The sequence below is a fragment of the Falco cherrug genome, chromosome 8 (assembly GCF_023634085.1).
Source record: "Falco cherrug isolate bFalChe1 chromosome 8, bFalChe1.pri, whole genome shotgun sequence".
Classification (NCBI taxonomy): Eukaryota; Metazoa; Chordata; class Aves; order Falconiformes; family Falconidae; genus Falco; species Falco cherrug.
This window is the reverse complement of record NC_073704.1, coordinates 913,783-928,487: the sequence shown is the minus strand read 5'-3', so window position 1 is coordinate 928,487 and position 14,705 is coordinate 913,783. Positions and strand designations below refer to the sequence as shown.

Here is a 14,705-nt window from a genome sequence, read left to right as displayed (position 1 = left end):
AAAGTTATTTGTAAGTTGGGAAAAAACATTACGAAAATCACCTTTTACTCCGAAGTATTATATAACTCATAATTTATAACTACATTTCTTAATAACCATTCAAAATAATAAGGCTGGAAATTGTGCACATCTAATTTTAATATATAAATAATGGAAATGCATATAAACCAAAATATGCTCAAAATAGGAATTTATATTACTCTCAAAAAATAGTCTGGTTATAGTTTTGAAAATGACATGCTTCATTTCCAATATATGCCTGTCAGCTAAATTTATGACAAAACACTCTCTGTGAGTTTAGATTACCAGGATGGTAAATACTTCTATGTGAGTTTCCTCACTTATCTGAAGTTTCCATCCAAATGCCGACGAAGTCAGCAACTTCTAGAGTGAAGTGTCGGCAATACACAAGTAAAAACAGACTAATCCAGCTGCTTCTCAACATTATACAAATAGAATAGAACATAGAACGGGGGGGTGGGGGGGGTGGGGGGAGCAGAGAGAGTAACCTTGCGGCTGTATGCAGTGATACAAATCACAGTTCTTGGTACAAGAAACTCCCCCCACGACATCTCTTGCCAGATTTAGTACTTTTGGAAAGATCTGCTGTCAATAGACTGTCTTTTAATCTCAGCGTGTGTCTTTGGGGAACAAATAAGGAGGGAGCACATTGAAGTGGGAGACATTTCTACTGCACTCTGAAAATGCAGTGGGCGGATGGTTATCTCAAGAGATGCTGCAGCTTCATCTAAAATATAGTCTGCCAGGTTATTTTTATTAATCTTTTTCTGAGCTTTTTTACCTTGCTGACATTGCTACTAACAAGGTACAGTTGTGCTGTGACTGTTTAATATTGCATGTCCACCTGAAACAAGGGCATCAGTTAGAGCAAAATGACTGACAATTTTTACTATTAGCCAGGTAATTTTCTATTTAGAAAACAAGTCATATGCTTAAACTCCTATCTAGAGCTACCTGCCTCTTCAATTTCTTCCTGTTCCCTTCATACAGCTTCTACAAATAATGACAATCTTCTCTTTTTCCTAACATTGCTGCATGTAGCATCAATAATCATTCAGCATTTGCCAGGAAATGTAAAATGTATCTCGAGTTCAGACACGAGATCCCTGCCCTAGCATCCAGCTTACAATACTAGCAATGCAGGGCTCACACTCCATCTTTTAAGCAACCCTGTACATTGTTTGTGTAGCTTTACCCCAAGTAGAAATGCCTCCTGGAAGGAAGTTTTACCGAAGTCCTTGGATATTAGCAACATCAGTGTCCACATCTTTAAAAATCACAGTAAGAATTACACTTAAAAAAAACCAAAAACCCAAAACAAAAACAAAACAAAAAACCCCTTTCAAACATTGTTTATAAGGGTTTCACAATGTCAGCAGCCTTAAATTGCCAATAGACAAATGCTGACATCTTGGTATATTTATAAATCTTCAGAGGATACCAGCAGAGCTAGTACACATATTTAAAAAGAAAAAACAACTTAAATTTTTACGAGTTCTCTAAAATAAAGGAAATAAAATTGGAAATATGAAATGAAATGTTTTTCCCTTACTATTATTTGGATCTCTGCAAATGAAGACAGGGATAAAGAACACACAACAGCTGAGGTACATGCTTTTGTGCAAAACACAGGAACTCTGGGGAAAAAAAAATAAAATCCTAACTATAGACCTGCGACAATATGGATGACATGAGGTGCTGGCTGCGAACATACCAGACGTTAAAGCAGTCAACACTTGTGAATCGCCACAAGAGCCTCATCTAGATGGGCTAACAATTCCCCTCAAACTAAACGGCAAAGCTATTTTCTGTCTCTGGTACCACGAATCGACGTATACTCACTCGTGTGCCATCCCACAGCAGAGACCCCACCGAGGAGCGTTCTGCACCAAGTACGCACTTGTTGGAGGGCGGGTTTTTCTGGTATGGCTAGAGGCTAGAAAACATTTCTCAGAAGCCATCAAATCCTCAGCTGCCTTTTGTCTGCTGTGACTATTTCTTACATCTGCATTAGTGACACATGCCATCGTGGGGACCAGTGCATCTGACCCAGGCCATTTGGTACAGCAGGAACCAATTACCACAAGACAATTTTTCCAAAGTTAGAAAGGGCACCCATTCCTCCTCCAGTGCAGCAGGCTGGTTTCAAAACCACTTTGAGCTTCAAAAGGGGAGCACGCTTGTGCGGTGGTTACAGAGTCTGAACCAGGCACAGGTTATCTTGAACAAACCCCCATCGTACCAATTTAAAGGGACTTGGTAATACTTTATACCTTGAAAAACTGGGCCTCTAATCCTAAAACACAGCAGTAGTTACTAATTTAACTAAATTATGAGGGATGGTAATTAAAGGCCTAACTTATCTATGCCTTGCAATTTCGGATTCGAAATAAAATCTTCCAGAGTTTTACAGATTTTCAGTTATTTTGAAAAGTTTAAAAATAAGATTTAAAAGCAGGTTGGGGACTGCTCCATCACAAAAATAATAAGAGTTTGCCTAAACAGGTCACACAGCTGTTCGGCAAATATAAATACATGACTGCAGTAAAACTGGCTTCATTTTACAACATCATAGATGCCATACTGTATTACCATCTTCTGTGTCAATGGGAGTTGACAAAAATCTTACTGGTCCAAGTATTTTACTTAAGCTCCAAATCACCACTGTGGCCCTTTTCCTCCCCATTCCACACAGACAGCTTTAAGGAAAGCAGCAGTAATAGAAAGTAACTGGAAAAATACATACTCCAACTAGCATCTCCATGAAAAATATTAAACTCAAGTACTTTTAAAGGTATTTTAAAGTAACTGGTACCCTCTGACTTTCTGTGCCACAAACTAGAAATTTTAAATATGACATATCTGTCTATTCAAACGACAACTTGATTACCATTACATCATGCCAGGTTTTTTGTACTTTTAAATCTAGATAAAATATTCAGTACAGTAAAATAATTTAGATAGAACAGAAAGACTCCCCAAAATTAAGTATTTAGGAAAGACATCTTTAAACCTCACCTTTAAGTCTTTATTCGTAACAATGAAAGTTTAATACTGGTTTTCTTCCTTTGATGTCTAAATCCTCCCTCTAAATTCTGAGTGAGAAATATGCTGCTATTTAATTTCTTGAAAATATGTTTCCTCACTTGTGTCTTTATAGTTTTCGACACGGTTTTACGACCTTCTTCAGGCATAGAAACATTCTGGGGAGTCACTGACAGACTCACCTTAACAGGCATTTTCAGTCACCCTATAAATAATTGATAGTAAATACACTCTGTTCTATCCCAGTGAAAGTAAGAATAGGCAGGACCCGATTTATAAAGGGGGGGGGGGGGGGGGGGGGGAAGAGTTAACAAAGACTTTTTCAAAGACGCTGGTTTCTTTTTCTTTCCTTTGGTTCACGATGGGAATAACAGCATCTAGTTATCTAATGTGGCCATGGGTATGGGGCAGGGAGGAAGCGGGAAGATGACTCAAAACACTTAGGAACCATTGTGGGAAAAAATAAAGTTCTTACTACAGCTAATCTTGACTCTTGAATTCAAAATTGTCAGTGGCTTTCTGCAGATGCAACTTAAGAGTTCCAAAATTACTCTAAACATCAAATTACGCCTAGGTCACCGAATGGGTGGATACCCTATATTCTGTTTAATGTGTATGTTCAATTGCATGTGTATTTTAACTAACTGCATCTTTATTTTAATAACAGACCAAGTCCTGAAAACACATAAAGACAGACTATTTTTCTACCTCAGCAAAAATACAGCTGATACCCTGCATGACCCTTCAGGAGTGACTGCTCTGTTTATTCTATTTACATGACATAATCGGATTGGAAAAGGAGGGTGAGGGGTGGAAATCAGCAAAAAGACCAGAAACACATTTTTAACCATCGGTCATGAATAAGAAATCACTGCCTTGCTCTTCTTGCTGTTCCTGTTAAATTAGAGGTCTCTTCCTCATTATGGATCAGAAACACGCAAAGTCCAAGAATTTACATTTCCTGATAATCCTTACTGAATTATACCAAAGTACATACAAGGCAACATTTTCCATCTATTCTGCAACAGATAAAACATAAGATATATTCGCACACTGCTGCGTCCTGAACTAACAAGGATTTGCAGCTTTCATGCTGCTGTATCTCGATGCATTTAATTCTTTCGCACAGCTACGTACTTCTTTCAGGCAGCAGAAGATGCCCTTCACCTAGGAACCTAGGCAGGGAGACTAAAACCTAACCTCTCACTTTCCTCAGTTCGTAAGGACAAGGGAAACGTGCTTCTCTACTCTGTTCAGGATGCCATTTAGAGCTAATGTTAACTAACCATTTAGAAGAGAGGAGAAAATTTGATCAAGCTGTACTCTCCCGTCTGCACAGAAGTGGATTTTCTCTCCAGTAAAGTACTTTAAATCCTTGTAAAAGATGTAAAAGGTAGCACACACCCTACTGCATCTTAGCAGAAATACTTAGAATGGATTTTGACAAACAGCTTTTTAACCATCCCTCAGTCGGCATTTCTGTTGCCCCAGAAATATATTGGAACAGATTTCCAACTACACCTAAGCAGACAAGACCATGACACATCAGAACTTTACAGAGCTTACAGCAATTTGCAGCAGCGCTCCGAAGAGGCACTGCAGCCACATTTCTGGTCCATCTGACTTTGAACGAGCACAGTAACCAGCTACTGATTAACATCCCAATCATACGATTTAGTTGGGATTGTCTGAAAGTTTTCTCCTCCATTAATATTCCGTAAATTAAATCACACGTTTTAACAGTTAAAGGACTAAGAACATATTAATATCAGACTGCATCAAGCTAATCTAACCAGCAAATTTTTTTGCTCCAAATTTGAATGCGTTTCCTTGGCTATATTTTGGTTCTACATTTCTATTTCAGTGAAATCAAACGTCAAAACAGCTCGTTCTGCACACTGGCATTTTAAGTTGCATTCAGAGGCTTTTGATGCTTAATTTCTACGCTTTTCAAAATCAGCACATACATAGATATATAGATACATAGATACAGATATGCACATCCACTCATACACAAACAGGTTCATGAACTGCAATCAACAATTTTGTAAATATAAGTTTCCTAGCCATTAATCATCCCCTTTTTTTTTTAATCCTTATGGAGTGAATTACTAACTGAGAGGAGACGCCAATTCTAGTAAGTGAATGTTACCCAACAGGGATATAAAGCTGTCAACACCATAGTGCTCTTGCTTGCTCTAAACTCTCTCCCAGGCTTCATATGTGTTTTAAAGCGATATTAGCCTTTTTTTCCCAAGGACCTTTATAAAACCTGCCTCTCCTGAACAACTGAGCACTTGCACTTTATTACATACAGGTTTTAAAACAGACCAGTTAGATAACTGCTGAAACGTTTCACGAAGTACTGGGTTAGTTAGGCAAACCAAAACTGGAATTTTATACACAGGACTGACACTAACAACACCGTAAACAGTAACAAAACTTTCAAATCCCCTATTAAACACAACCTTTAAGACCCCGTTTATCTTTTTAGTGACCTTCCCTAGTTTATTATAGCTGCTATAATGGCCCTTTGAATTAAGCACATTCACATTTGGAATAATAGAAAGGAGAGTCACAGGGCAAAATTTCTCCTGAGAGCAACTCATTTTCTGTCTGCACTACAGAAGCTTATTGTAAACCACATTTTCATTCACAAATCTAGAGAGAAAGCTAAGAACACCCACAGCACTGTAGCATTTCCCTATTCCTCAGGGAAGTCACTGGAAAAATAATTGTAGCAAACACTAAGATTATAAAACTTGTTACCAAAGGTCATCAGTCTCATCACAGCACCAGTCATTTGAGAGCTTATTGCTCTGTTCTCAGGGATTAAGTTCAGAAACAGGTATTGCTACAGCAAAAAACCACTTGACAAGTAGGAAGGTATTTCAGCATTTACATATTCAAGGCCCAAAATAAGACTAATAAAAGAATTACTAGCATCTGCCTTTACTTTCAAAACTTTTAGATACACTTTACAGAACAAACAAAAATTAAAACTAAAATGGTCTCTAGCTTCTAGTGAAGTATTTGGGGTTTTTTTCCCAAATTGAGTTCACATTCAATGAATATTAGCGCTGTTCAAAGCCTGAAAAATAAGAACAAACTGAAAGACTAACAACTGAAGCCCTAGATGCCATTTCACTAAGATTTTCAATAGCTTCCTCTTCATCAAACACTAAGAACAATACTAAAAGAGCCTTTATTAATATTTATTTGAAGAGAAGTTTTGCCCTAATTTGTCAGTATATTTATTAAAGGCAATTCTTTCCATGAGTATCTACAGCTCCATTTCACAACTCGAGTGAAAAAACTAACATCACAGAGATCACTGCAAAGATAGACTTCCAGAAATACCCGAAACGGCGCGATCTGCATTCAGAAAAAGATCACTTGGTCACACAGGTTCTTAAAGATCAAACTTGAAAAAGACCAGAGGAAAAAAATATCTGGAAATTAGCTATGTTGATTTATCTTGAGAGCATTTCCAGGAGGAAAAAAAATGAAATCAATTTTAAGCAGCACCATTATCTTATTAAAAAAATCTACCTTAACTGATTTAGTATTGAGTATTATAGAACCTAGGTAAGTATTCAGACAAGAATAATTTTCTTCTTGCTTTCAGTATCAATAAGGAGTAATGAATAAGCTTTATTATGAAAAGCATAAAACCAAAGAGATTGAGACTGTTTAAAGAACACTAGCCAAGGGGAAAAAAAAAATAAATTATTCCTGCATTTCCTATTCCCCCACACTTTTACACTCCAGTCTACACCGACTTTATAAATGAGCTGAAGAGTAATGAAAGAAAATGTAAGCTCTTAAAAGTTTGCTTTCAGAAACGTGGAGTATTTGTCTTAAGTGGAAGAAATCTTCCATAAGCTAACAGGCCAGGTTCAAGCTGAGCCACTGATACAACTATAAAAGCCGGCAAACTTCTCCTGGCTAACACAGCTGCAACTGGAAAGCAACATATATATTCCAAAACATTTTAAAACATTCCTTTAAAGTATATTTTTATAAATGCCCCAAGGAGAATGAGTTTAGCTCCAGATCTAACACCCCCTTTAAAATGAAGCCGCTGTAACAGCTTATCTTGAGAAAGGCATCCAAAACTACATATATTACCTTTTATATGATTAAATAGTTCATTTTTACAATTACTCAACAAATTATTTCTCCACCAATTTGTAAGTGGAATAATACTACAAGTCTTCCACTGCAAAGCTTTTTCCGCGTATTAGATGAACACGCAGAAGAAGCGTAAAAAAGACAGTCACCCAAGAAACATGAAAAACTGGTGCAATCTCTTACCCTTCATTAGGTGTATGAATGAATCCTACGTTTTTAAAGTAAAAAAAAAAAATCTGCTGTCCCTTAGCAAACTTCAGCAATTAGGAAGCCTATTGAGCCAAAGAGGTCTAAAACAAGCATCTTAATGGTAAAATCGCTAAATAAACCTCACGTAATGGAGAGTCATGTGACGATCATATCAAAGTATCTCTTGAAATGTCATTTACACAAACTCTTTGTGTACAAACAACTACATTTGAGTGTCACCCCTCTCCACATTTAAAAAAAAGTACACAGCTGGGGGAGGGGGGGTTAAGGTAAAGTTATTTGTGGCCTGTCCTGCATTATTTTGCTCGCAACATCTGGCTAACCTCATGACTTGTAAATCTGTTTTTCCTAAGACGAGGCTGCACTGCGTTAAATGCAACAGCATCAGAATCAAGATGAAAATAAAGAAGGCGTTTAGAAGCAGCTGGAAAATTTAGCTGCTTGGAACCTTGGAACAACAAAGCTGGGGGGGGGGGGGGGGGGGCAACCACGCGTGTCACTGAAACATGCCCTAAACACAAAAGTCACCAGCAGCAGCGAGGGAGCAGAGCAAGTGTGGCAGCCATCCTGAAGCCCCGCACGAAGGCTGCAGACCCCGCTCGGCGGTCGCACCGAAAGCGCTGCCCCGGCCCCGGCCAAGGCCGGCTGCCGCAGGTCGCTCCCTGCGGGAGGGATCGAGTGCCCGGGCGCAGAGATGCGCGCTGCCGCCCGCCGCGCCCGCAGCCCCCGAGCCCGGCCCGCACCGACCCCGCGCCCCCCGCCGCCCTGCTCGACCCGCGGCCGTGCCCCCGGGGCCCTGGCGAGGCGGGGACTGCGCCGGCGGCCGCCCGCCCCCCGTCCCGCGACGGGCGCCGACAGCGCCGGGCTCGGCCGGGCCCGCCGTGAGCCGCCCGCCGCGAAGGCCTTCCCAGGAGCGGGCCGGGCCGCGGGCGGCGCCGGGCGGCTCAGCGCCTGCCGGGGCCGCGGGCGACAGCGCGGACCTGCCGGCACCCCCGCACGGCGCCGCCCGCCCGCCCGCCACACGCCGCCCCGGGCCGCCAGCCGGGCCGGGGCAGGGTGCCGCCGAGAGCGCGCCCGCTCCGTTACCTCCCACGGGCTTGGCGACGGCGCCGTTGGGCCTCCCGCGGGTGCCCATGGGGCTGCCGTTCTGCTCCAGCCGGGCCACCTTCCCGGGCGGGGGGCCTTTGACGTCGGGGCTGCCGCTGCCTCTGTCCGGGCTGTCCCGCAGGCAGGGGCTCTCACTTCTCCGCTCCATGCTCGGAGACGCGGCTCCCGCTGGCAGGTCGCAGTAGAAGGAGCACGGACCTAGGGCGAGAGAGACAAGGGGCGCTTCAGCGGCCGCCGGCCCGCCCCGCCGCCCGGCCCCGGGCCCCCCGCCCCGCAGCGCGCCCCCCGGGCCGCTCAGCCCCGCGGCGGACGGCCGGGCGCCTCGCCTCAAGCCGCCAGCCCGGCCCCGACCCGCCGCGGCCGGGGGCTGGCAGCGCTGCGCCCCGGTGCCCATCGCGCCGGGCGGGCTGGGGTAGGGGCAGGGGCAGGCAGCCCGCCCGCCGCAGCCAGGTGCTGCGCCCCCACTCCGGCCTCGGCGCGCCCCGGGGGCCGCGGGGGAAGCGGCTGCCCGCCCGGGCGGCCCCGCCGGCACGGCCCCGCTGGCACAGCCCCGCCGCGCCGGCCAGCTGTGCAGCCCGGGAGCAGCCGGCTGCCGGCGCGGAAGCCTCTAGCGAGCGGCTCCCGGGAGCTGCCGCTGTACTTACTGCTTATAGCCTGTCTGTAAGTTGGCTGAGTTGGGCTCTGTCCATGGATCAGAAGTAGAGAATCCAGGGTGGAAAGTTTCTTGTTTCCTCCTCGCACGCCGCTTTCTTCGCTTCTACGCCTTCCCCCCACCCCCAGCCCCCTCCTTGCCCTCCGCCGGGGTGCCGGGGCGGCGGCGCGGGGCGGCAGGGGCCGCGGCCCCTTCCCGGAGGTCCCGGGCGGCGAGCGGCGCGGAGCGGAGTGGAGCGGGCGGGGCGGGGGCGCGGGGAGCCGCGGGGCCGCCGGCCGCGGCGCGGAGGAGCGGGGAGAGGGAGCCGGCTTCTCACACCTTCCGCGCAGCAGATCGATACCGGGGGAGACGGGGGGAGAAGAGGAGGAGGGAGCGCCGCTCTCCCGGGCGCGGCGGCGGCGGCGGCGGGTGCCCGGCGGCGCGGGGAAGCGGCGGCGGCGGCGGCGGCCCCCGGTGTGTCACTTTCAGTCGCTCCCTCCTCTGCCGGCGACAGCAGCGGCAGGAGGGACTCGCCACAGAGCGCGGAGAAACGGTTATTAGTTGCGTTGAGTCATCGAGGCAGAGTGAGTCCTTTTGGGGTTGTCCTTGGTTTCGGGTTCGGTGCGTGTGCGCGCCCGTGTGTGTGCGCGCGCGCGCGCGCGTGTGTCTGTGTGTGTCTGTGTCTGTGTGTGTCTGTGTGTGTGTGTCTGCCTGTCTGTCTGCGCCGCGTGCCTGTCCCAGGGCTGTGCATCCCAAACATCGCCACCCCTCCTCGCCTCCGACACCCCTCCCCCTCCCCGCCCCCCCGCAAAAATCAAGTCTCGGTGCTCTCTGGGGACCGGGCGCAACCGGGCGCGCCGCAGCTCACCTCCTGCCGGCTGCGGCCCCGCTGCGCGCAGGGGCGGGAGGCACCGACCCACCTGGCCGGAGGTTACGCACCCACACACCAAGGGCGCATCCCGCACACGGGCAGCGGCGCCGCACGCAGCCGGCCGGGCGGGGGAAGGGAGAGCGCGGCGGGACACGGCGGTGACAGGGGCGACCCGGGGCATTAGGGCGCAGGGACAGGGGCAGCGGGGCTGGGGGAGGGCCGCGCAAGAGGAGGAGGAGCCCGGAGAAGAAGGGGGAGACTGGGTGGCGGGCACAGAGAGGAAGCCGGAGTTGGGGACACCGGGCCGACCGGGCAGGCGCAGAGTCGCCGCCGGCGCGCAGTCCGGGCGCCCGACTCGGTCCGACGCGGCCGGTGCGGCCTCGCCGGCTCCTGCCGCCCGCCCCGCGGAGCCGAGCGCCGGCGGGGACCCTCCCGCCGCCCGGGACCCTCCCGCCGCCCCTCCCTGCCGCCGCGGGGCAGCCGTAACTTTTCGTGGTGCGGCGCGGGGCTGAGCCCCGGGGACCGGCAGCGCTTCCCTCGGGGCGCCGAGAGCGGGCGGGCGGCCAGGCCGCAGGTAGGGTCCCCCGCCGTCACCCTCCTCTCCCTGCCCGACGCCAGGCAGTTACCGGGCTGGCCCTGAATAATTGATGGCGGGGGCCGGGAGGAGATGACGAGCGGCCAGGCAAAGCGCTGCCGCCGCCGCCGCTGAATTATTTAATAGCAGAGCTCCGGGTCGGGCACGGCAGCGGCGGCTACGCGCAGCCGGCGGGGAGCGGCGAGCCCCGGCCAGGAAGCCACAGCGGGACGGGCTGGGCCCCGCCGGCCCCGGGTGGCAGCCGCCTCTCCCTCGGGCGCAAGGTGCACCGGAGCCGGCGGCGGTAGGTGCTTCCCCCGGCGGGGCCGCGCCCGCCCGAGGCCCGCAGCGCCCCCTGCCCGGCCCGGGGGGCGACGGGGAATGATCCGCCGGCCCCGCGCCGCCCAGCCCTCCCCGCCCGCCCGGCGGCGGCGGAACGAGCTCCGCGTTAAGGTGGAACGGGGAAATCCCCTCCGGTGCGCGGGACAGGTGGCGGACGGGCGGCGGGGGAGGAGGCGGCGGGCACCTGTGCCCGCCGCCCCCTCCCCCTTCTCCCCCGCCGCCCGTCCGTCGCTGGCTCGCTGTGGGGCGCCGCCCTCCCCGCCGTGCCCCCTTAAGAGCTCTGCCTTTTACGGTGGCGCCGGAGGGTCAAAAAAATGTGGGGACTACGGGGGGGCGCGGAGGGCCCCCCGCCCGCCCCGGGCACGGCGGGAGTATCACCGCCACCGGGCAGCAGGTTTCCGTCCGCCCCGTAAACGCCCGGGGAGGACGGGCGGCAGGCAGCGGTAGCCCCCAGCCCGCACGCCGCCGATCCTGATGCGGCGAGCCCCACCGGTGCTGCCCCGGCGTTCGGAGAAGGGGAAGGGCAGGTCCCCCGCGGGAGCTCGGCCGCCCTGGCCCCGCTTGCCCCCCGCCTCCCCACCGAGCGGCAGCGGCAGCCCGCCCGCCCGCCGAGTGCCCAGGGCTGCCGGTAGGCTCCGGGCCGCCCCGGGAAGCGGTGCCGGGAGAAGCAGCGGATCCCCGGGCAGGGTAAGAGAAATAACCGCTTCGCCCCCCCACCCGACCCCGGCCGGGCCCCCAGCGCGGCGCCGTGTGTGGCTGCACCCGCCGCGGCCGAAGGGCCCGCGCCTCTCCCCGCGAAGGGCTGGAGCACCCGCCGCCGCAGCCCGGCCGCGGTGCCAGCTCTGCCCCGGGATAGCCAGCTGCGAACGGTGGTGAGCCCCCGGGGTCCCGGAACGGGGGGGTGGGGGGGCGGAAGAGCGGCGGGGGCGGCCGGCGCGCCGGGGCTGCGGGAGCTGGCGGAGCAGCGAGCGCCGGTGCCGCGGCCGCGCAGCGAGCGGAGGCGGAGAGCGCGCAGCGGCTGCCGCCAGCCAGGTCTCCGGCCGTCCCCGGCAGAAAAGCGCCTCAAAGTTTGGAGAACTCTCGTCTTCCTTTTCAAATAACCCGATCGAACTTTTCTTCCTCCCCCCTCCCCACCTTTTTTTTTTTTTTTTTTTTTTCCCTCCCTAAATCTGATAAAACTCGGCAGCAGCCCTTAACTCGGAAGTTAACCTTTCCCACCGGCTATCAAATAATTGAATATAATGTTTTGTTCTTACCTTTGATGTTGAACTACGAATTCCCGCGGATCAATGGCCAGAAAGTTAGAAGAATTGGTGATTTAGGACTTCAGTACTTCTGGGGGGAAAAAAAAAATGCCAATGGTTTAGCCAGGATCTTCCCTGTCTGATTCGTTACTATTATTATATCTGATGATGTGGATGGATGGAGAGATTCAATCCAAGCCCATTAATGAGCTATTTTATAAACACCACCGTCTGAAGATCTTAATTTACATTTTGTCAGTGATCCTTTCCTTAACAGTGGAGACGTGTGGCGACAGCATGATTACAGGACTTTACTAAAGCTCCTATAAGAGTACGACTGGCTTGTTAATCGATTAATATTTTATTAAGTGTAAATATTTTATAAAGTTTTTAGGAAAACTATCGATTCTAAATTATTAAACCAGTCAGAAGGGCATTTGAATAATGCATACAATTAAATACATTTAAATATATATGTAGCGATTGCTTTATTTGCTATGAATCCCCTGCACCTTCCTCTCGCGTTCGGTTTCTTTTCCCCACCGGCAGCTGGTTTCACATTTGCGCGTTCACTGGAATAGCAGGATCGCCACTTACGTGTTTATTCCTGTATTTACAAACCGAACTCTTACAGAAAATACTGCTTTAACTTTGAAATCGTGAGCGGTAACCATTTGAAAATTTCGACGCGGAAGTGAAGGGGCTCGTTAGTAAAACCGAACCGAGCGCGTATTAATTTTGCTGGTTGGTAACTTCTGTTTTGTAAACAACATTTAATTTAGGCAGATTTTATTATACATGATGCTTATTTTTCTTTTACATATTTTTCTCAATAAAAGCCTTTTCTTTCTGTTTCAAATTACAAATGCCTTTTTTTTTTTTTCCCCAGTGCATGATTTTCACATATTGTCCTCGTTTCCACTGGAAAAAAAAGGGCGATTATTTCCCATCGCTTTCCCCCATCCTTTCTCAGTCTCACCATAAAAAGAAATAGTTTTATTATTATTTTATTATTATTAATAACCTGTTTTTCTAACACGAACTCCACTACGAGAATTTTCTGCTCTTGCACTCCACGGAGAGCAGGAGTGGGCACGCTCCGGGTCTCCCAGCGCTCCCTGTCACCGAAGTTTATGGACGCCTCAAGTGGTTGATTGCCAAAAAATTTTTGAACAAAACAAACGAACAAAAACACCTCCTTAGAAAGGTTTGGTTTTCATTAACTACCGTTTCTAAAGCCAAAACGCGTGGAAGCGATTGCAGCTCCGTGCCTGCACAGGCTTCAGAGGCGGCCAGCTGCGGCTAGGGCTGCCGCGGCTCCCGCACCTCCACCGCCCGCCATGCCGCGCCGGGGCTGCCCGCCGGGCCGCCGCTGTCCCCCGGCCCGGAGTTTCCCCCGCGCTGCTGCCCCCCGGGCCGAGGCTGCCCCCGCGCAGCTGCGCCCGAAAGCCGGCCGCCGTGCCCGACAGGATACACCGGATCCGCCGGGCTCCCGTGCGCTCTCCTCGCCTCCTTGCTGCCCGCCCGCCCGGTACCTCCCAGGGGCCGCGGCGTCGGCCGGACGGCCGCCTCCCCGCGGGGCTCGGCCGGGCTGGCCCCCCCCGCGACGGCGCGGCCTCGCCCGAGGCGGGGGCCGCCAGCCGGGCTCCCAGGAGGGCAGCCCGCGGGCACCGCCTCGGAGGGCGGGGAGGGTGCCCGGGGCTGCCGCGACGGCGCAGCGGCCGGCGGGAGGGGAGCGCGGCGGCCCCGCACAGCGGCGGGGCAGCGCCGGGTCCCCGCGGGGGCGGCGGCCGCAGCAGGCAGCGCCGTGGCAGGCGGGCTCGGAGGTGGGGGGCGGCTCCAGCAGGCGAGGGCTTCCTGCCTCCCCACTCCCGCTCGGCCCGGGCTCCCCTCCCAGCGGCCGCCATCGCGGCGGGACCCGAGCACGGGGCCGGGGTCGCCCGCCCCGTCCCGGCGTCTTCCCCTTCGCACAGCGCCATCGCGCGGGCACCGGCACCGGCGCAGCCCGAGGCGGCCGCTGCTCCCGCCGCCGCGGCCCCGGCGGCCTGGTGCAAGCAGGCCGGGCGGGCAGCACCTGCCGCGGGGGGCTGCCGGGCCCCGCCCGGGCTGCGACGGCCTCGCCACCCTCCGCCTCGCCCTGGCCCCGGCAGCGCCGCTCCGCCCTGCGCCTCGCCGCACGACGTCGAGGCTCCGGCACCGGCCGCGCCGCCCTCGTCGCCCGCGGCCCGGGAAAAACCGCGGCGGGCAGCTCCCTGGGGACCGGCCTTCCGCCCGGCCGCGGTCCCCCCGCGGCCCGGGAACGGCGCGGCGCAGCCGCCGACCCGGCCTCCGCCAGCGCCGCGGCGGCCCCTCCGTCAGGCTCCCGCCGTCGGAGACGAGCCGTATGGCCGCGCCGCTGCAGGAGCCGCTCCGCACTACCGATCGGCGCCAGGGTTAGGAGGTGAAGCCGAAACGAAATCACCGAACCATGCCGGCTGCCAGCGGCGGGAGCAGCCCGGTCCTGCCCGCACCACTGCGACGGCAACG

At 52.5% G+C, this 14,705-nt stretch overlaps 1 protein-coding gene across 1 annotated transcript in view; it reads right to left on the bottom strand.

The window, feature by feature from the left end:
• The window catches only part of SATB2 (SATB homeobox 2), a 136,577-nt gene extending 127,082 nt beyond the window's left edge, over window positions 1-9,495 (bottom strand). The window contains exons 1-2 of the mRNA XM_055719194.1: window positions 9,162-9,495; window positions 8,497-8,715 (exon numbers count right to left, since the gene is read on the bottom strand). Of these exons, the coding sequence (XP_055575169.1) occupies window positions 8,497-8,665 (169 nt within the window). The 5' untranslated portion in view covers window positions 8,666-8,715; window positions 9,162-9,495. The remainder of the gene's footprint in view (window positions 1-8,496; window positions 8,716-9,161) is intronic.
• Window positions 9,496-14,705: the final 5,210 nt, after the last annotated feature.